This window comes from Oncorhynchus mykiss, chromosome 11 (assembly GCF_057628025.1).
Source record: "Oncorhynchus mykiss isolate SJ-2025 chromosome 11, ASM5762802v1, whole genome shotgun sequence".
NCBI lineage: Eukaryota > Metazoa > Chordata > Actinopteri > Salmoniformes > Salmonidae > Oncorhynchus > Oncorhynchus mykiss.
Genome location: NC_143032.1, coordinates 55010635 through 55031163, shown reverse-complemented (window position 1 = coordinate 55031163; position 20529 = coordinate 55010635). Strand labels below are relative to the sequence as shown.

The 20529-nt window shown below is 41.6% G+C and overlaps 1 protein-coding gene across 50 annotated transcripts in view; it reads left to right on the top strand.

Annotated features, from left to right (window-relative positions):
- Positions 1-20529, top strand: part of LOC110535946 (nuclear receptor corepressor 2) — a 125645-nt gene that overhangs the window by 29900 nt on the left and 75216 nt on the right. For all 50 annotated transcript variants that reach the window (XM_090190518.1, XM_090190505.1, XM_090190526.1 and 47 more), the window contains exons 3-4: positions 705-817; positions 10238-10415. In XM_090190518.1, coding sequence (XP_090046644.1) covers positions 705-817; positions 10238-10415 — 291 coding nt within the window. The remainder of the gene's footprint in view (positions 1-704; positions 818-10237; positions 10416-20529) is intronic.

The window sequence follows — 20529 nt, the reverse complement described above, 5'->3', positions numbered from 1 at the left end:
GCTGGTTTTCGCTGAAAACCAGTGTTCCTGGCACTGGTACTTAGCACCTTCACATGAAAAGCTGAGCGTATAATTGTAGATGTTACCCTGGCTCCCAATCGTTAGCAGTGATTTTGTCAACAGAGAATTATGCTGCACCGATGGAGGGAGCACGACCCTAGGGGCCCAAGGTTGTGTTTTTTCTAACAGTAACGTTCTGAGGCTACGCTGTTGTGCGCACACAGGGCGTGACACCCTAAAACCTGCTCCCTTATTAGATGTTTGAGTTGAAAGTTCATGTCATGGTTGATGTCCCATGTTGGCTTGAGCCTCTCTCTACTATAAGGAGGGAATCCTACCCCCCCAGGATCCCCACAGCTGCGCCTGCTTGTTAACCCCCCCCCCCACTCCAACTCGTCATCACGTTGAGGAGGAGATAAGGGTAGACAGACGGTCCATTTCCCCACAGTCAATCCCTCAGCCTCAGCTCAGTGAGAGAGGTGCATGTGTAGAGAAGGCCACTCTCTCATTTGTGTGAGGGAAATGGAGAGTGAGGATTATACAGTAATGTCCAGGGAGGTAGAGGGAGAAATAAAGGGAATAAGTGAAAAAACATTGGTGAGAGTTGAAACACGCTGTCATAGACTTGTCTTGCTGTCTGTTTTGCGTACAGTTATGTTCCAGTTGTCCTCTCCTCATATGCGTTGCTGTGTTGTATGTTTCAGGATGTGGGTTTGGCGGACTATCACCCTCACTCTCGGGACTACAGCTCCCACCTGGCTCAGCCCCACCGCCGCAGACCCTCTCTACTGTCCGAGTTCCAGCCAGGGAATGAGAGGTATGTAGCCTGCTACTACTTTGTACTACTATTTGACATGATTACACACACCCTGACCCCCCCCCCCCCCCAAGTATTTTAACACATGGGTTTCTTTGATCTCTGACATTCCTAGAAGCCCCTGTCACCTTTGGTCATCACCTACAATAATTTTTTTAAGAACACAATTTGTTCTAGAACACAATTTGTTCTAGTGTGATGGGTGTTCAGGTGTTGGCATGCTTATTTCATCTTCATGGAATCCTTTGACAGACAGAGCAGCAGGGAAGATCAAGTCATTTTGAGGCAAAACACTTTCCTTCAGCAATTTTCTGTCACAGTTCTCAGTGTTAACCCTCCGAGCCAATATGTTTTGCTCTCCCTCGTTACTAAGTTTACGCAAACCTAATGTAATTGGCACACCCATGTCTTTCCATTGTAATGTGTGGTGCTGAGCCGCTCTGGACTGGAGCGTAATGTAGCCTGGTTATTGGTAGCCTTCTACAGTAGAGCCATGTCAGACACAGCATTACAATGTATGTAGCGCATCGCAGAAGAGTCAGGTATTATATCTATCCAAGTGGTTTATTCATTATATATTCATGCTTTTTCTGAGGAGTCATCTTGATGAGTGGTTATGAATTATGTATATGCGTAATTGTTTGCGTATCACACAGATGAAAGGCCTCGAGTGCAAAGTGTTTTTGTTTTTTTCTTCAGTTGATTGACTTAGCCAATATTCCTGCATATGTTAGCTAGGAAGAAAGTGCAATATGCAACTTGAAGTGAAGTTTTTTTCTCATGAGGTCAACTGGATACTAGTCAACTGGCTGTCAAAGCAGCGCTGTGCAGCAGTGGCTCTCCGGGAGGTCTTTCTATTCATTTGTATTAGTTCACTGTCCTCTCCTCTCTAGAAATCCACCTGCACATCTTTCTTTGTGGTTGTAATGGAGGCCCTGTCTCAAGAGGATGTCAAGTGAGTTAGGCAGCATTACCCTCAGGAATTCTACTGGGACACATTGGCCGACACCAGATGGTAGTTGTGTCAGTGTGTGTGCCCGCGTGTGTGTAATGTGTAGCAGTGTGCGGCCAACCGTTTGTGTGTGGCTGGCTGTGCCTTGTCTTTCAGTATCAGTCAGACAGGCTTACTGGCTCTCTGGGACTTTGTTATTGAAGAACCTGCCCAGGCAGCATTTCCCAGGGAGCATTGTGTCCTTCCTTGACCACTACTTCTCTGCCCTGTCTTCTTTCTGGGTACAGTAGAGGACTCCACTAGTTCTGTCAGCACAAATGAACACCACATTGTTCTCGTCATTATCCCAAGAGGACATTGATTTGGCATGGGTCCCCAGATCCTCAAACGTTCTACAGCTGCACCATCGAGAGCATCCTGACAGGTTTTGCGGAGAGGCATCAGCTTGTGAGTCCCCTAGTCAAGCATTAGGCCTAAATGCTCAGCATGGCTTCAAGTGGGCTGAGATTCCACCCAGAGAATTTGCCGTCTCTCACACACCTATTCTGAATAGTGTGAATCTGTCCTTGGCAAAGCATCAGTCTCTTGCCCTCTGGGGTGCCAGGTACTCACTTCAGAAGCATAGTTCTAGGCACTCTGCTATATTTGGCGTCTGAGCATCCTCCTCATTGAGACAAGTCATTCATATTAGAAGGATGAATAAGGAATGAAATTCAAAGTGAAAAGTTAGAGACATAAGCTAGCTTTCCATCGAGTTGGCGACAGATTTCATGCGACTATTCTAAACTCTGCATAAAGAAAATCTCCACATTTTCCCAGCAGTGGTGTATTTCCATTAAACAGACTTGTTGCAGATAAAGGAAATCACAACGTGATGACAGTGCAGACACAATGTATTTTTTCTTTTAAATGTTCATGCACCAAATTAAAATATAATGTTCAATGTGTTTCTATTGCATTTTCAACTCTACCGATCAGTTTGTCACAGAAACTGTTGTGTTAAATAGCTAATAGCTAATAAATGTGTCTGCTCTGGTCTTGACAGATGTGCTCTAGCCAACAGCTAACAGATACAGTGCGGGTAGACTAGTCTTCATGATGAGATTATTATGGAGAAAAGCCAGCATATTTTTATTTTTCAAACAGCAGTCAAGCATCGATCGTAATGTCACCAGCCTGGAATCACCAGCCTGGATTTCAGCCTGGAATCGAACCAGGGACTGTAGTGTCACCTCTTGCTCTGAGATGCAGTGCCTTTGACCGCTGTGCCACTCGGGAGCCCTTGGGAGCATCAAGATCATCTTGCACTTTCACCACCCTGTGAAATTCATCACAAATGATTTAATCTGTATCCTTATAAACCGCATGCTTTCCCAATAAGTTGTAGTGGTAGGACCACACACGTCATTGCGTGTTGATAGTTATTATATTAATAAAAGCGTTTCCACCGACATTTCTCTCATAATTCATTTTACTGACGCAAAAAGATCCAACCTTGTCTAGCATAGCGTTTTGTCTAAAGTTTACCTACATATTTTCTGTTACCATCAGGCCTGTTGTGAAATGTTTTATTCAAGGTGTACTTTACTCGCATAGAAAGGTTGGATGGAAACCTGTTTATAGCCCAGTATTGGCTCTGGCCCCTACATGTCCAATCATAACTACCTTCCTCCATCATTAAAAACCTAAACTATAGCTGTTGTAGGATATATCACTGTCAAATTGCAGGTCACTACACAAGCGTAGGTTTTATAGAAATATCATAGGCTATATCTACTAGAGGTCGACCGATTTATGATTTTTCAACACTGATACCGATTATTGGAGGACCAAAAAAGGCGATACCAATTACTCTGACTATTTTTTTTATTTTTTATTTATTTATTTGTAATAATGACAATTACAACAATACTGAATGAACATTTATTTTAACTTAATATAATACATCAATAAAAATCAATTTAGCCTCAAATAAATAATGAAACATGTTCAATTTGGTTTAAATAATGCAAAACAAAGTGTTGTGGTTCCTTTTAACATGAAACTTCAATATTCCAAGGTAAGAGGTTTTAGGTTGTAGTTAATATAGTATTTATAGGACTACTTTGACTATTGGATGTTCTTATAGGCAAATTAGTATTGCCAGTGTAACAGTATAGCTTCCGTCCCTCTCCTCGCCCTTACCTGGGCTCAAACCAGGAACACATCGACAACAGCCACACTCGAAGCAGCGTTACCTATGCAGAGCAAGGGGAACAACTACTCTAAGTCTCATAGCGAGTGATGTTTGAAACGCTATTAGCTCACACCCAGCTAACTAGCTAGCCATGTCACATTGGTTACACCAGCCATTAGGCTGATGGACTTGAAGTCATAAACAGAGCTGTGCTTGCGAAGAGCTGCTGGCAAAACGCACGAAAGTGCTGTTTGAATGAATGCTTACAAGCCTGCTGCTGCCTACCATCGCTCAGTTAGACTGCTCTATCAAATCATAGACTTAATTATAACATAATAACACACAGAAATACGAGCCTTTGGTCATTAATATGGTCGAATCCGGAAACTATCATTTCGAAAACAAAACATTTATTATTTCAGTGAAATACGGAACCGTTCGGTATTTTATCTAACAGGTGGCATCCCTAACTCTAAATATTCTTGTTACATTGCACAACCTTCAATGTTATGTCATAATTACGTAAAACTCGGGCGAATTAGTTCGCAATGAGCCAGGCTGCCCAAACTGTTGCATATACCCTGACTCTGCGTGCAATGAACGCAAGAGAAATTACACAATTTCACCTGGTTAATGTTGCCTGCTAACCTGGATTTCTTTTAGCTAAATATGCAGGTTTAAAAATATATACTTCAGTGTATTGATTTTAAGAAAGGCATTGGTGTTTATGGTTAGGTACAGTCGTGCAACCATTGTGCTTTTTTCCGCAAATGCGCTTTTGTTATATCATCCCCCTGCGTTGCATCGATAATATGCAACGCAGGATACGCTAGATAAACAAGTAATATCAACCATGGGTAGTTATAACTACTGATTATGATTGATTGATTGTTTTTTGTAAGATAAGTTTAATGCTAGCTAGCAACTTACCTTGGCTTCTGCTGCATTCACGTAACAGGCAGGCTCCTTGTGGAGTGCAATGAGAGGCAGGTGGTTAGAGCGTTGGACTAGTTAACTGTAAGGTTGCAAGATTGGATCCCCCGAGCTGACAAGGCGAAAATCTGTCGGTCTGCCCCTGAACAAGGCAGTTAACCCAAGGTACTAGGCCGTCATTGAAAATAAGAATGTGTTCTTAACTGACTTGCCTAGTTAAATAAAGGTATATATAAAAACTAAAAATCGGCACCCAAAAACACAGATTTCCGATTGTTATGAAAACTTGAAATCGGCCCTAATTAATTGGTCGACCTCTAATATCTACTGCATGATGACAATTTGATTCCCTAAGCAAAACAGTGTCCTCTCTATGTGCTTGTAATACACTTTCAGTCTTTCACACATCCTATTTCTCTTCTTCCTATTGGCCTCTTAAATCCCATCAGGGATAATGGCTTTTACTGTAGAGCAGCAGAAACCACTTTAAAATAAAATGTTTAGGTGCCTAATCTAGGCCCATGGGCTATGTGTACCAGGAGTCGCAGAGGTTGTACGAGGTCACCTGAAATAAATGGAGCAGGGCTGTCAGTGAACTTTCTTTTCTTCTCAGCATTAGCCTTTCAGTTAAGTGCTTTTGAAAGCTAAAGGAGACCTTGGTGTGTCTAAAGAAGGATGAGCAAGCAGCGGTGATGTGCTAGGATCAGGGAATCTGTTGATTTGTTCTATGCGGAAAGTTAATGATGATAACCTTAGTCTTGAACTATCCTTATTTGAACAAATTCTCTGAAGGACGCTTTAGTGGAATATTTTCCCTTTCCTTACTGTGTTGTTTTGCCTAAGGCACAGCACTCAGTCTAGGCTATTGCGTCACGTAGAAGTTATCCTCCGAATTTTTTTTAATCAACTATCAAACACAGTTGTCTCTGATGTTTAGTTTGCGGAGTCGACTGGTAATCCCATTTTTATCTGTTTGATGTTTTCTTCTTTTTGTCTCTCTCTTCCTGTACTCAGTTCCCCGTCCCTGCCATGGAGCTTCTACCCCTGGCCCCCTCTCTCTCCCAGCCTCCCCTGCTCTCTGCACAGCTGCAGCTTTTCCTCTGGGGAGGGGGGAGATTGGCAAAGGCACAAACGCGTAGTGCTTCCACAATAACGCGGCGCTATCGGCACGCATGATCTGTGCTCTGCTCATAAGTGGATCTGAGCCAGTGAGAGACTAATGGAGACGTTGTTGTATTGTATCACAGCGCTGTGTATCACAGCGCTGTGCAGCGCCTCCTTCCTGATGTCCCTCACCCCTCTACCCCCTTTTACTCCTGTCAAATCCTCCCCAGGGATCAGATTATGTTGCACGCTCATGCATAAGCTTGGAGAGAGGGAGAGGGAAAAGGGAGGAATATAAAATAGCCACAGAGCTTGATGATGTGATTATGTAAGTGCCAAGCCTCTGGCAATCAGAGGGGTGTGTATCTAAAAGGGGAGTGAGGGGGAGGGGCTTTAACACACCATCTGGATTTACATTTTTTGCCACCTATTTTTTTTGCATCACTTTTTAAAGGGATAGTTCACCCAAATTGCATGTTGTTTTCCCTGTAAGCAGTCTATGGACAAGGTATGGTAATTTTAGGGGCATTTCCCAAATCTCATTCAAGTCATGCTATTAGCATTTTTCGCGTGTCATGACCAAATCATCCGAAAGTAACAAAAAATTGACTGTATAAAGCTCAACAAAGTCACTTATAGATGATTTGAACATGAGTTGAAAAAAACATGAATAATAGCAGTCACATGACTTGAATGGGGAAGCAGTGCCAGGGAAACCAACCCAAAGCAAGTATACACCAGGACTTCTGTCATTTCTCAGTCCAGGCCACCCCATGACACCTTTCACATGCAGATTCAGGATTGTGTAATATGTAACTGCTACATTCCTGCGGTCTCGTCATTGGGGAGAATATAGCAGATCCTGGCTAAATTATTATAGTACCAGTGGCACCCTGCAAGACAACGCTTTCTGCTCACTGGCAGTAAAATTAACCACACAGTAGTCCTTTGTGGCTCTGCACTGGCAATTGTGGTTGTGTTTCCCAGTTGTTTCCCACCCCTAAGAAGCCACTTCCATTTTGACATTGCCAGTCTTGTCACTGACATTCCAGCATCTACCTAAGAATGTCTCAAGGGCAGGTTTTTAGAAAATCATGGCCTAATCTGGAACAGAGCGCCATTACCAAGTCGTTAACCTTAACTGATGTATGTAGTGAACTAACCTCGTCCCCAGGCTGTTGCGTATATAAGCATGGTACATCAACGATTCAAAGTTGGCCTTAGTGGGAGTGACCATAGAATTCTATGGGAGTGTTTGTCATTTAATTTGAGCGACTCACACAACTGCAAGGCCGGGCTCTGTGTTTGTGGTGTGCTAGTTTACAGGGGGGCTAAGGGGGAAGGTGTTGTGGTGTGCTAGTTTACAGGGGGGGTAAGGGGGAAGGTGTTGTGGGAGATGAATGGTTGGTAGATTAAGGTGAATAAACCTTAAGCCTAAGCCTATGCGCCAGGAGTTTCTCCCGGTCTTTCTCTATTGGCTAACGAAGCCCAAGTTTGACTCGATGGTCCACCAGACTCTTCACACGTTCGGGTGGAAGTGTCTGGGAACGAGATTAGTAGTGAACTGAATATTCAAAGCCTTTCATTTCACTGAACATTGAAGGACACAGCCTGCTTTTCCAGACCCTTATTTATAATGTTTTTTGCTTGTTTGAATTCCCTGAGTTTGAATGTACTGTGAGTCTAAAACCACACGTACAGCAGCTCATGACCTATTGTATTGCAGCTCTGCTCCCCTCTTCTCCCTTCCACCCATGATTTTAGCCATCTAATTGTTAGCATTCCAGGCCTCCCAGCTCTGTTCTGGTTCGGAGCTACAGTACAGGGATGTTGCAGGGAAAGGGCCGCAGGAGAGGTCAGTCATGGTTTTGGGTGTCTGTGTGTGTGGCCCTAGTGAGTAGTGACCACTTGACAATTCAAAAAGATAGAAGAGCAACTAGGCTTTATGCTGTGCTTTAGTGTAGTGTATTAGTAGTGGCAGTCGGAAGGTGGGTTACAGAACTCATTTTTGGTGTCTGTTTGATCTGCCTCAGCATTCCTGTCTAATAACTAACTATGCTGCTCCTTCTGTTTAAGTCATGGGTTTTTACATTTTAGTAATTTAGCCGACGCTCTTATCCAGAGCGCCTTGGTGAGTTCATACAGTACATTTTCATATTTGTTCGTACTGGTCCCCCGTGGGAATCGAACCCACAACCAAAGGCGTTGCAAGTGTCATGCTCTACCAACAGAGCTTTTTAGCTTATCTGGTCATATTGTACAGACACAAGTAATATTTTAGGTCAGTAGGACCACAAACATTTAGCTAATCGCCCTGGGGTTGTGTGCAGACATGAAATGCATCAGTTGTGTAAACCTAGGCATATGTACAGAAGGGACCAGAAATAGGCAAGGCCTGTATGCTGCCGTAAGTGGGTCACGCGGTGAGTGGGATAGGATAGGCCTGGTCGTTTCCTTTGTTTAGCCCGCTCACCGCGTGGGCCGTACAAATGGAGAAGTTCATCATTATGGTCATGTTGTCAAATCCCTTGTCTCCCCCAGGACCATTATCTGCTTTGAGTGTTTCATGGATTGACACTTTTTCATGTAGCAGAGTGGTGTTCTCAAGTGATAAAGCACTTCTACCATTGTACGGAGGGGGTGGAGGAGCTCTTAGGAATGGATATTGGCAATCACTCAAGACGGTGACGTCTAGAATCGCTCTTCCTAAAAAAAAAAAAAAAATTCAGCACAATGACCGTGAATAACTCCATATTACTGTAATACGTCTTATAATACACAATGACCGTGAATAACTCCATATTACTGTAATACGTCTTATAATACACAATGACCGTGAATAACTCCATATTACTGTAATATGTCATATAATACACAATGGAACATTATTTTGTTAATAGGGGAAAGTATTGGGCAGTATATCGTATTTTACTATGTACCGGTATTGATGCATGGACCGGTTTGGGTTTTTACTTTCTATAATGGTATTTGAATGTTTGGTTTGTTAAATGTGATACGCCGTTTGTAACGCCCATTTTTATAGTTTACACCTCTACTTGAGTCATCCCTCTCCGCTCTCTCTCTCTCTTTCCATGCCGCTTTCCACACAGACCGAGTCCCACCCCCTGTCACTCAAGGAGCACATTTGTTGTTTCTTGACCACGAGACACTTTCGTTCAGTCTGCATGGTCAATGCAGCACATGCAACAATGTTGTTTCCACTTTGATCTTAATTTAAATCCACAAGCGTTCTATAATGACAATATTATGTTGTGTTTGTTACATCTGCAAACAGCTAGTTTGTTTTTTCTTAGCAAGTTAAGCTAAATCGTGTTCGCTACTAATGCTAATGGATAGTTAGATGGCTAGCTAACTAGCTAATAAAAGTAGTGAGTCAGAGCAAACGTAGCTAGCTAATACAGCCTGATACCAGTGCTAGTGGAGGCCTAAATCAGCATGGTGTTTATGCAACAGTGTCTTCTAAATCAAGAGGAATAGGCGAATAAAGATTTAATGTAGCCAAAGACTATAGGGTCCGCTAGGGAACACTGAACATCACTTTGGTTTCTACCCTGTCACAATAACTCGTCCACTGCATTTTCATTCGTTGTCATGTCAAACACTGTGTTCAAAGTGCCCACTATTATTTATATTCTAACTAGAATTATAATAAACATTCTATTTCCATGATTCCAAAAGGTCACAAGTGTTTTGATCTAAATCACAATCGCAACATTTGGTTAAAAATAAGGCCTAGTATTTTTGCCCATATCGTGGCAGTGTGGAAATGATCTCAAATGAGTGCAGGAAATGCAGAAATTGATGGAAATGCAGGAAATTATTTTAGGTTGAAGTTGAATTGAAGAGTATAAAATAATCAAAATGGTGAAAAACCCATTGAAATACTTCAGATATGTGTTGCCACCCTAGGGTCACGCACTACTCATAATGCAATTGTAGAACTTTTATTAATCAAAGCATAAAATATTGTCAAATTTGAAAAATACTATGATATGATATTTTGGCCTTATCGCTCAGCCCTAAATAGAGGGCTTTTATTTCATGCCCCGCAACATTGAATTTGATCTGTGTGAATTGATTTAACAAATATACAGTTCTGAATATCCAGTGGTTATTTTATTACATCAGCTCACAACTATTATGGTGCCAGTTTGCTGGCTTGACTTCCTCCTAGTCTGATATACCATACTTACAGATGTTAGTTGTTTACCTGTCTTTCTCTTTGTCCCTACAGAGGTCAGGAGCAACATATCCGCTATGAGCACATATACCTGCCCGATCCCAACAGCCTATCAGAGGTGGAATATGCTGAGATGAAGCGTCCTCGGCTGGACATGGGGGCGGAGTCTCTCATGAGGCACTCAGCCCACCGCCCACAACTTCCTCTGGGAGGGGCAGAGGACATGTCAAAGGTCAGTGTTGATTACTTAGGAAATGTACTCCTACTTTGATTAGTTTGGTTTAAAGTGCTGATTTGGATAGGACAGCTTTCTCTTAACTGTGCTGACATTTCGCCTGGCTGGCTGAGGTTAAGTGGTTATTTAGCATGGTGTGGTGAGTCATTTGACACTCTGTGGTTATTTATAGCTACTAAATGCCCAGAGTAAACAAGCAGTGATGTGGGAAGTAGCTGTGCTGTTGTTTTCTCTCCCAGGAATGGCTGGGTACTGGCTTGAATATATTTTTCTATGTGCCTGCTGGGTCACAGAAACACTCCAAAAGCATAGGTTTAACAGTGTAAATGCATAACATAGCAGCTAATGGTAATGAATATTTCCTCTTCAGCAAGGGATCAGTTCCTTGATGGAGGTGAGTCAGTCATAAGTAATGCAGATTGCCTTTCACTTTTTGAGGTTCAGACCTACTGCACAACAACTGTGCTCTGCTTTAGCTGCACTGGTGACTGCTGTGTCTTAAATGAATAGCGCAGGTATTTATTTGCTTCAGTCACGGAACACAACCACCGCTTTTTAGAGACCTCCTTCTGTTTGGTCCAGGCATCTATTTCCTTAATGCAGGAAGCTTTTGCTCTGTAAGATGTTGAAAAGACTACCACACCGTTTGTGACCAGTATAAACAATATCATAACAAATCCATCGCAAATGAGACTTGCAAAGGCTGCCTATCATACATCCCCGATTTTGCGTAAAAAGTCTCCTCAATGGAAATGATGTTGTTCTCCTTTTTCTTCTTTTGCTCAATCTTTCTGGTACTCACTGAAGTTCACTCATAAAAATTCATTTAGATCCCGGATTTTGTTTGAAACCGGCAATTATTTGCTGAAATGTGTGCCGATTCCTGGCTATTAAAAGGGACAAGCTTCTATTTGAGACTGCGTTTAATTAAAGTTTTACGGTAAGTGGCAGCAGACACAGATGTGTGGAATGTTAGCTAGCTCTGAGAATGTGTCCCATGAATAGGGCTGGCACAGTCCGTGTGTGTTGCTTTCTACAGGTTCTGTTTTCTAGGTCAGAGGCTCGGGGGAAGGTTGTGCTGCTCACTGCTCTGGTCTCCTTTCACCTGTCATCAACACAGTGGATGACACTCTGCTAGTACTGTTTCTCTGCTCATCAACAAGTCATGGCACCTGGAAGGTGATTCTGAAAAAGCACTGAAGAAATGATTGTTCCCACTCATACTCTACCATCTGGGGTCGGTGGGAGTTGTTAGTAACCAAGATTGTTCCCAGAGTGCTATGTTGTTACACCCACACTTACTGTTGCTGTTTAGCTAGCTATGTCCTGTTGGTGTCTTCTACACGTCAAATGTTAGCAGAATAGTAATTTTGGCCATTTTGCTAATCTATTCCAGAGGATGTTTAATTTCTAATCAATTTAGTCCATTTCTGAATAAGGGGCAAGAGAATGAGCTTTGCCTCATTGGGAAAACTATCCTGCTCTACCTAGGGCTGTGGCGTTGATTGTCAAGCAAATAACTGCCGGTGTCACGGTAACTGACTGTTAATGAACATAAACACATTTTTAGCAACTCCTGGCTTCCACGCATAGCCTACAGTCCACTGATGCAGACCTTTGAAACATCACCATTTTAAAAGTCTAATAAATCCATGTAATATAGCCTTCACAATAAAACTATTATTTACTTTAGACAGGTCTAAAGGAACATGATAGGAATTAAAATGTAGTCTATTTCAGAATAATAGAATAGCATACTCTGAGTTGTCCTTATGTTAGGCCCTGATCTGGCTATGCCATATGGCTGGGGGCTACACCAGCTCATTTAGCAGACAATATTTGCTTAGAATTCCATGGCTCTATTTAAAAACATATATTTTATAGTATGAAGAATACAATTGAACATAGCTGAATAGAAAGGAATTCTTTTCCAAACGATTGCCAGGAAAGTGCGCACATGCGGCTATTCTGTGTTGAGCGCTTAACAAAGAAACAGGTCCTCCTATATGCTATTTATATATGCTATTTATAAGTTATTTCTGCAACTTTAGTTGAGATACAAATGTTGGGCTATATGTTTTGATGTTTAATACATTCTAAGGCTGCATGATGAGACTAAAAATGTTTTTTTTTTTTTAAGTTGCATGAAAGGCTCTGAGTTGTTTCTTGTGCAGGCTGCACACACTTCATCAGTCTCTCATTCACAATTTGATAAGCACTTGATAATATTTTCACAAGGCCTTGAATTTCCAGTTGACAACCCCCTTGTGTGGCTGTAATGCCCCCTAAAACATCTATGCATTTTGCGACCAAAGTGGCTGTTGTGCTCTTCGGATTAATATAATAATTATAATTCCCTTCCCCAGGCTGCCATACTCCGAAGCACCTCTCGCTCACATGGCTCTCTCAGATATCTCAATTCGTATTAGCTAATGCCCATCACATGATCAGGTCCTTCTCAAAGCTAAGAAGTAGGCTAGAAGTGAAGACGGACACACATCGGGGACACATCAAATCCCGAGTCCACGTTGAAGATGTTACAACTGTCTACATTTAGCATACTTTTCATCAGCCAACAAGATGAGTAGTCCGAACAAACAGCACTAGCCTATGTTAATCTACTATTCCCCATAGTACAAAAGTTGACCCATTCTTTTGGTCAACTTGTTCTTCTGTGCATTAAATAAATATTCCAAAAATACGCTGGGACAGTTGTTGGATGCGATAGATCCCAAATTAATACAACCACAAACATTTAAACGCAATGAGGCTGATGCAACAGATCAGAACGTTTTAGCTTAAAATGTTGATGAACTATTAGGCTATTTCTTCACATTATAAGTGCACCAATGCACACATGGCAAATGTTCCAAAATACAATCAATTAGAGGAAAATGCTGTTCTCAAATGTGATCGCAAATGCAGTTATGCATGTGATACTTTATGGTAAATTATCTTCCCCAAACTTGAAACTCAAGCGTCACCTATATACACTACCGGTCAAACGTTTTAGAACACCGACTCATTCAAGGGTTTTCTTTATTTTTTAAAACAATTTTCTATATTGTAGAATAAAATATCAAAACTATGAAATAACACATCATGGAATCAAAAAGTGTTTAACAAATCAAAATATATTCTGTATTTGAGATTCTTCAAATAGCCACCCTTTGCCATGATGGAAGCTTTGCACACTCTTGGCATTCTCTCAACCAGCTTCACCTGGAATGCTTTTCCAACAGTTCTTGAAAGAGTTCCCACATGGATCTCCCACAAGGAGTTCCCACAACAAGTTCTGAGCACTTGCTTTTCCTTCATTCTGCGGTCGAGCTCATCCCAAACCATCTAAATTTGGTTGAGGTCCGGGCATTTTTACAACACTACTGATTGGCTCAAACGCATTAAGAAGGAAGGAAATTCCACAAATTAACTTTTTAACAAGGCACACCTGTTAATTGAAATGCATTCCAGGTGACGACCTCATGACACTGGTTGAGAGAATGCCAATTCTGTGCGAAGCTGTCACTAAGGCAAAGGGTGGCTATATGGCACTAAGTCACTACATGATTGTGGTGTTTCATAGTTTTGATGTCTTCACAGTTATTTTACAATAAATAGTAAAAGTAAAGAAAAATCCTTGAATGAGTCGGTGTTCTAAAACTTTTGACCGGTGGTGTATGCCAACTAGGCTCTACACCGGTTGTAAAAGCAGATTAATGTGCTTAATTCTTTTGGCCACGTTATTTGCCCACTTTAGTTGTGATACGAACCTTATCAACACGGTTATGCCTATGGGCTAGTCTGCATGAGGTGTGCGACTATGATTTAAAAAGTTGCACAAAAAAAACATGTTTCGTTCCTTACTGCACACACTGGGCATCATTCACAAGTTATAATGCATCATTCACAAGGGATAATGCATCATGCACAAGGGATAATGCATCACACACAAGGGATAATACATCATTCGAAAGGGATAATGCAGCACCCACATGGGGATAATGCAGCACTCACAGGGGATAATGCAGCACTCACAGGGGATAATGCAGCACTCACAGGGGATAATGCAGCACTCACAGGGGATAATGCAGCGTTCACAGGGGATACTGCAGCGTTCACAAGGGATACTGCATCATTCACAAGGGATACTGCATCATTCACAATGGATAATGTATAATTTACAATGGATAATGTATAATTTACAAAGGATAATACATATTTCACAGGGGATAAGCTAATATTGTCACCCATCAGACTATTCTTGATTTAGTGTTGTCTTTACACCTAATAATATATGTGTGAAATTTGTTTTGATTTAGACTGCACCATTATCATGCACCTGTCTCAGAACAGGGGCAGCGGGAAAAAATACTTGTTATCTATGCATCTAAATAGCGAATGGAAGACGCTTTTCCCGTGGTTTGTTTTCATTCCAGCCAGGTAGGCTATACTCCTGTTGTAAAGACAAGCAATGTGATTATTAGTGAAGTTAATAAATATAGTAGGCCTAGCCTATAGAAAGCTGATGGGATCCTATTTTTAATAGAAGCCATCAAAACTCTGTTTTCTCACACAATTGCATAGCCTATTGAAATGTTGCTCAACATGTGCTCATGCGCTTTCATGAAGTGTTTGATTTGATTATCGAAAACATTTGAATTGATGTCAGAGTGATTAGAGGGACAACAGAGTGCTGAGTACCAGGCAGTTATCAAGTTAGGTAGGCTACTCATGACCATCAGCAGCAGCAGAGCTTGGAGATGCATAATTACCGTGACTAAATGGTCATGTGGAATTTGACTGCGATGATGACTTGTGACCACCGGTGTGGCAGTAATACGGCCACCGTAACAGCCCTAGCTCTACCCGGTGTTAGTCATCCCTGGCCTGACCTGCCTGTTGGGACAGCAGCAAGGACAAGGACATCTCACACACCCTCTACTGTGCTGTGTGAGATCCTGCTGAGTGGCAGCATCTTCCCCTGGGGCAGCCAGGGTATTATTAGACACCACATTGAGCTGGACTGGGAGGAGGATAGGGAGGGGGATTCTGAGTAGGGAATATGTGGGGAATATGAGCTAGCTGTGAAACAAACAATTAATAAATAATGGAGCTGCTGACCTAGATTTGATGGGCCTCTCTCAGGATTAAGCACCATAGCAGAGGAAGATGAAAACGGCAGCATCACAGCGAAGAGCAGAGATACTGCTAGTCTAGTGAGATGTTCCTGACATGGTACAGAGCACTTCAAACTGCTACGGGAGGCAGCCAGCCAAGGAATGATAAATAGATATGCCAATAAAGGAGACTGCAAAACACACACAGATTCTCTAAGCTAGCTGGGAGATATACAGGAACACTAGTAATTCCTCAGTGCTGAGGGCTGTGAAGCCATTATATAAGTGTTGTCAGATTCAACCACTGTATGGAAAGAATGAGCAAAACGAGAGGAGAGCGGGGGATGGGGAACAGAGGCAAAGGGCAAATACAGAGAGAGGCACAGATGAAGGGGAAACGGGAAAGGGAGGAGTAAGAGACAGAGGGACAGGATAAGGGAGAGCAGACGAGACAATATAATAGCAGCAGCCTGTCTAGCAGGCATATACAGTGCCTTCGGAAAGTATTCACACCCCTTGACTTTTTCCACATTTTGTTTTGTTACAAAGTGGGATTAAAATGGATTTAATTGACATTTTTTTGCCAATGATATACACACAATACTCTGTCATTTCAAAGTGGAAGACCAATTCTAACGTTTGTAAAAAAAAAAAAATAGGTAAGCATTCAACCCCCTTAGTCAATACATGTTAGAATCACCTTTGGCAGCGATTACAGCTGTGAGTCTTTCTGGGTAAGAGCTTTCCACACCTGGATTGTATAATATTTGCCCATATATATATTTTTTTAATTTTCAAAATTCGTCAGGCTCTGTCAAATTGGTTGTTGATCATTGCTAGACAACCATTTTCAGGTCTTGCCATAGATTTAGAAGCGGATTTAAGTCCAAACAGTGACTCGGCCAATCAGGAACATTCACTGTCTTCTTTGTTAGCAACTCCAGTGTAGATTTGGCCTTATATTTTAAGTTATTGTCCTGCTGTAAGGTGTATCTGGTGGAAAGCAGACTGAACTAGGTTTTCCTTTTGGATTTTGCCTTATCTCCATTCAGTTACATTGTTTTTATCCTGAAAAACTCCCCAGTCCTAACGATTACAAGCATACGCATAACATGATGCAGTCATCACTATGCTTGAAATATGAATAGTGATCATCAGTAATGTGTTGTATTGGATTTGCCCCAAACATAACACACTGTATTCAGGACAAAGTTAATTGCTTTGTCAAATTTTTTTGCAGTATTACCTTAATGCCTTGTTGCGAACAGGATGCATGTTTTGGAATATTTGTATTCTGTGCAAGTTTCCTTCTTTCACTTTGTCTATTAGGTTAGTCTTGTGGAGTACTTATAATGTTGTTGATCCATCCTCAGGGTTCTCCTATCACAGCCATTAAACTCTAACTGTTTTAAAGTCACTCTTGGCCTCGTGGTGAAATCCCTGAGTGGTTTCCTTCCTCTCTGACAACTGTTAGGAAGGACACCTGTATCTTTCTAGTGACTGGGTGTATTGATACACCATCCAAAGTGTAATTAATAACTTCACCATGCTCAAAGGGATATTCAATGTTGTTTTTTCCCCCTCTACCAATAGGTGCTATTCTTTGCGAGGTATTGGAAAACCTCCCTGGTCTTTGGTTGAATCTGTGTTTGAAATTCACTGCTCGGCTGAGAGTCCTGACAGGATGGATGACAAGTTGTCCTTCACAATGCATATCAAAAGCTAAGAAGCTATTTTTTTTTTAAATATCGAAATGCCTTAGTGCCTTAATATTAAAAATAGGAGAAAGATTGTTCAAGCAACGCTTCTCACTGTATTGGATTTTGGTGGTATTGTTTACATGCACGCGGCACAACCTCTGTTTTAAAACCCTTGGACACAGTCTACCATTCTGCAATACGTTTCATCACAGGGGACAATTTTAGGACCCATCATTGTCGTCTGTATAAAAATGTGGGATGGACCTCTGTCTGTAAGAAGAGAGCTGCATTCTCTTTGATTTATTTACAAAGCAATCTGACAGAAACTCCCTTCATATGTAACTTCATTAATTAAGATAAGAATCATAAGTTACCAAACCCGTTCACAGGAATGGATAACACTAGAGATCCCTTCAGTCTCCACAGATTTAGGAAAATCTGCGTTGAATTTTTTTTGCCCCTAATTTGTGGAACAATCTGTAGAGTTCACTGCAGTTAGATGTACTGGTGTCACTCAGGCAGTTTAAGTGATTGATTGAGGACCTCTATGTAGTTGAATGCGATTGCTTTTAGTAAATTTTTATTTTTGTTAATTGTCTGCTGTATTATATTGTTTTATTCACGTGTATGTTTTAATATCTGTTTTTATTGTAATGTGTACAGGGCTCTCTTGTAAAAGAGATTTTTTATCTCATTGTGACTCCGTGTAAATAAAGGTTAAATAAATAAAAAAATATTGTATGTGGGGTACTGAGAGGAAGTAGTCATTAAGAAATCATGTTAAACACTATTGCACACAGAGTGAGTCCATGCAACTTATTGTGTGAGTTGTTAATCAAATGTCTACTCCTGAACTTATTTAGGCTTGCCATAATAAAGGGATTGAATATTTATTGACTCAAGACATTTCAGCTTTTCATTTTTTATTAATTTGTAATCATTTCGAACAGCATTCCACTTTGACATTATGGGGTATTGTGTTAAGACCAGTGCCGCACAATTGTTTTTACCTGTTTTTAAATTCAGACTGAGTCAATCACAGACTCCCACCACTGCTGTGTCTTGATATGTAATGGAGTCCGGGCAGATCCACAGGTGTAGTTCCACAACAGCGTGACAGACTTCCACCCAGCACAATGAGTCTTGTTTTCTCTCCTCAATGAGAGGTAGATTAGATGGAGGGAAGGCCGCCTGCTGTCTAAGCCTCTGCTTGGTGATCAGCCATAGCCCTTGGAGAACAGAATAGGGATGAGGTATTTCAATTTGTCACGTGCACAAGTATAGTGAAATGCCTTTCTTGCCAGCTCCAAACCCAAGGTAGAACAAAAACACAAGAATTTTGAAAAAGTAAGAAGCTATATACAGGGTCAGTTCCAGTACCATATTTACAATGTGCAGGGATACTGGAGTGATGGAGGTAGATATCTATAGGGGTAAGGTGACTAGGCATCAGGATATATGATAAACAGAGTAGCAGCAGCGTACATGATTGTGTGCGTGCGGTGTTGCCCAAAGGATTTATTTTCAGCAGCGTTGGCAAAGTTAGCGGGGGTGGGGGAGAGACGCTTAGCAGCCAAACAAGGCACTGGTAGGATTGCGTGTGTCTGATGTAGAGGTCGACCGATTAATCGGAATGGCCGATTTAATTAAGTTTTCAGAACAATCGGAAATCGTTAATTTTGGACACCAATTTAGCCGATTTTAAATTATTATTATTTATTTTTTTACACCTTTTACTAGGAAAGTCAGTTGAGAACACATTCTAATTTTCATTGACAGCCTAGGAACGGTGGGTTAACTGCCTTGTTCAGGGGCAGAACGACACATTTTTACCTTGTCAGCTCAGGGATTCAATCTTGCAACCTTACAGTTAACTAGTCCAACGCTCTAACCACCTGCATCACGAGGAGAGGAGCCCGCCTGTTACGTGAATGCAGTAAGAAGCCAAACTAAGTTGCTAGCTAGCATGAAACTTAATCAATCATAATCACTAGTTATAACTACACATGGTTGATGATATTACTAGTTTATCTAGCGTGTCCTGCGTTGCATATAATCGATGCAGTGCGCTTTCGCGAAAAAGGACTGTCGTTGCTCCAACGTGTACCTAACCATAAACATCAATGCCTTTCTTAAAATCAATACACAGAAGTAAATATTTTTAAACCTGCATATTTAGCTAAAAGAAATTCAGGTTAGCAGGCAATATTAACCAGGTGAAATTGTGTCACTTCTCTTGCGTTCATTGCACGCAGAGTCAGGGTATATGCAACAGTTTGGGCTGCCTGGCTCATTGTGAACTAATTTGCCAGAATTTTACGTAATTATGACATAACATTGAAGGTTGTGCAATGTAACAGGAATATTTAGACTGATGGATGCCACCCGTTAGATAAAATATGGAACGGTTCCATATTTCACTGAAAAAATTATGTTTTGTTTTCGAGATGATAGTTTCCGGATTCGACCGTATTAATGACCTAAGGCTCGTATTTCTGTGTGTTATTATGTTATAATTACGTCTATGATTTGATAGAGCAGTCTGACTGAGCGGTGGTAGGCACCAGCAGGCTCATAAGCATTCATTCAAACAGCACTTTCGTGCGTTTTTCCAGCCGCTCTGGTGTTTATGAATTCAAGCCTATCAACTCCCGAGATTAGGCTGGTGTAACGATGTGATGTGAAATGGCTAGCTAGTTAGCGGGGTGCGCTCTAATAGCGTTTCAAACTTCACTCGCTCTGAGACTTGGAGTAGTTGTTCCCCTTGCTCTGCATGGGTAATGCTGCTTCGAGGGTGGCTGTTGTCGATGTGTTCCTGGTTGGAGGGGGAGGGCTACTGTCTGGGGGCTGGAAGGTCATTCTTCACACTAGAGGTCTTCAAGGATCCACCTGTACCCGAAATCCCGAGCGGGTACGAATCCAGAATTCTAAAAAGTTTCACGGGTCTGCGTCAGATCAGATATGATTGTCATGGGTCTCGAACGCGACGGCTGCAGTAGAGAGAGAGGGATTGTGGAATTTATGCTGCGAGTGGCGTGTGTAGCTTGTTGTTGTTGGCTAATCAAAAGTCATCAATGTGGCAATAGGCTACAGTCATAGAGCCTCTATTAGGAGGTATCTAATCCCAATGGGAATTAAAATAACGGAATGAAAAGTTAAAGGAGAAAGATGGACTACAACGAACAAGAGCCTACAGGTAGGATGCTACTTAATATTCTGAACGGAGTTGTGTAGGACAAGAAAGCGCATGCAGCCTCAATTAGGCTAGCTAGCTAGCTTAACTAGCTTCTCCCA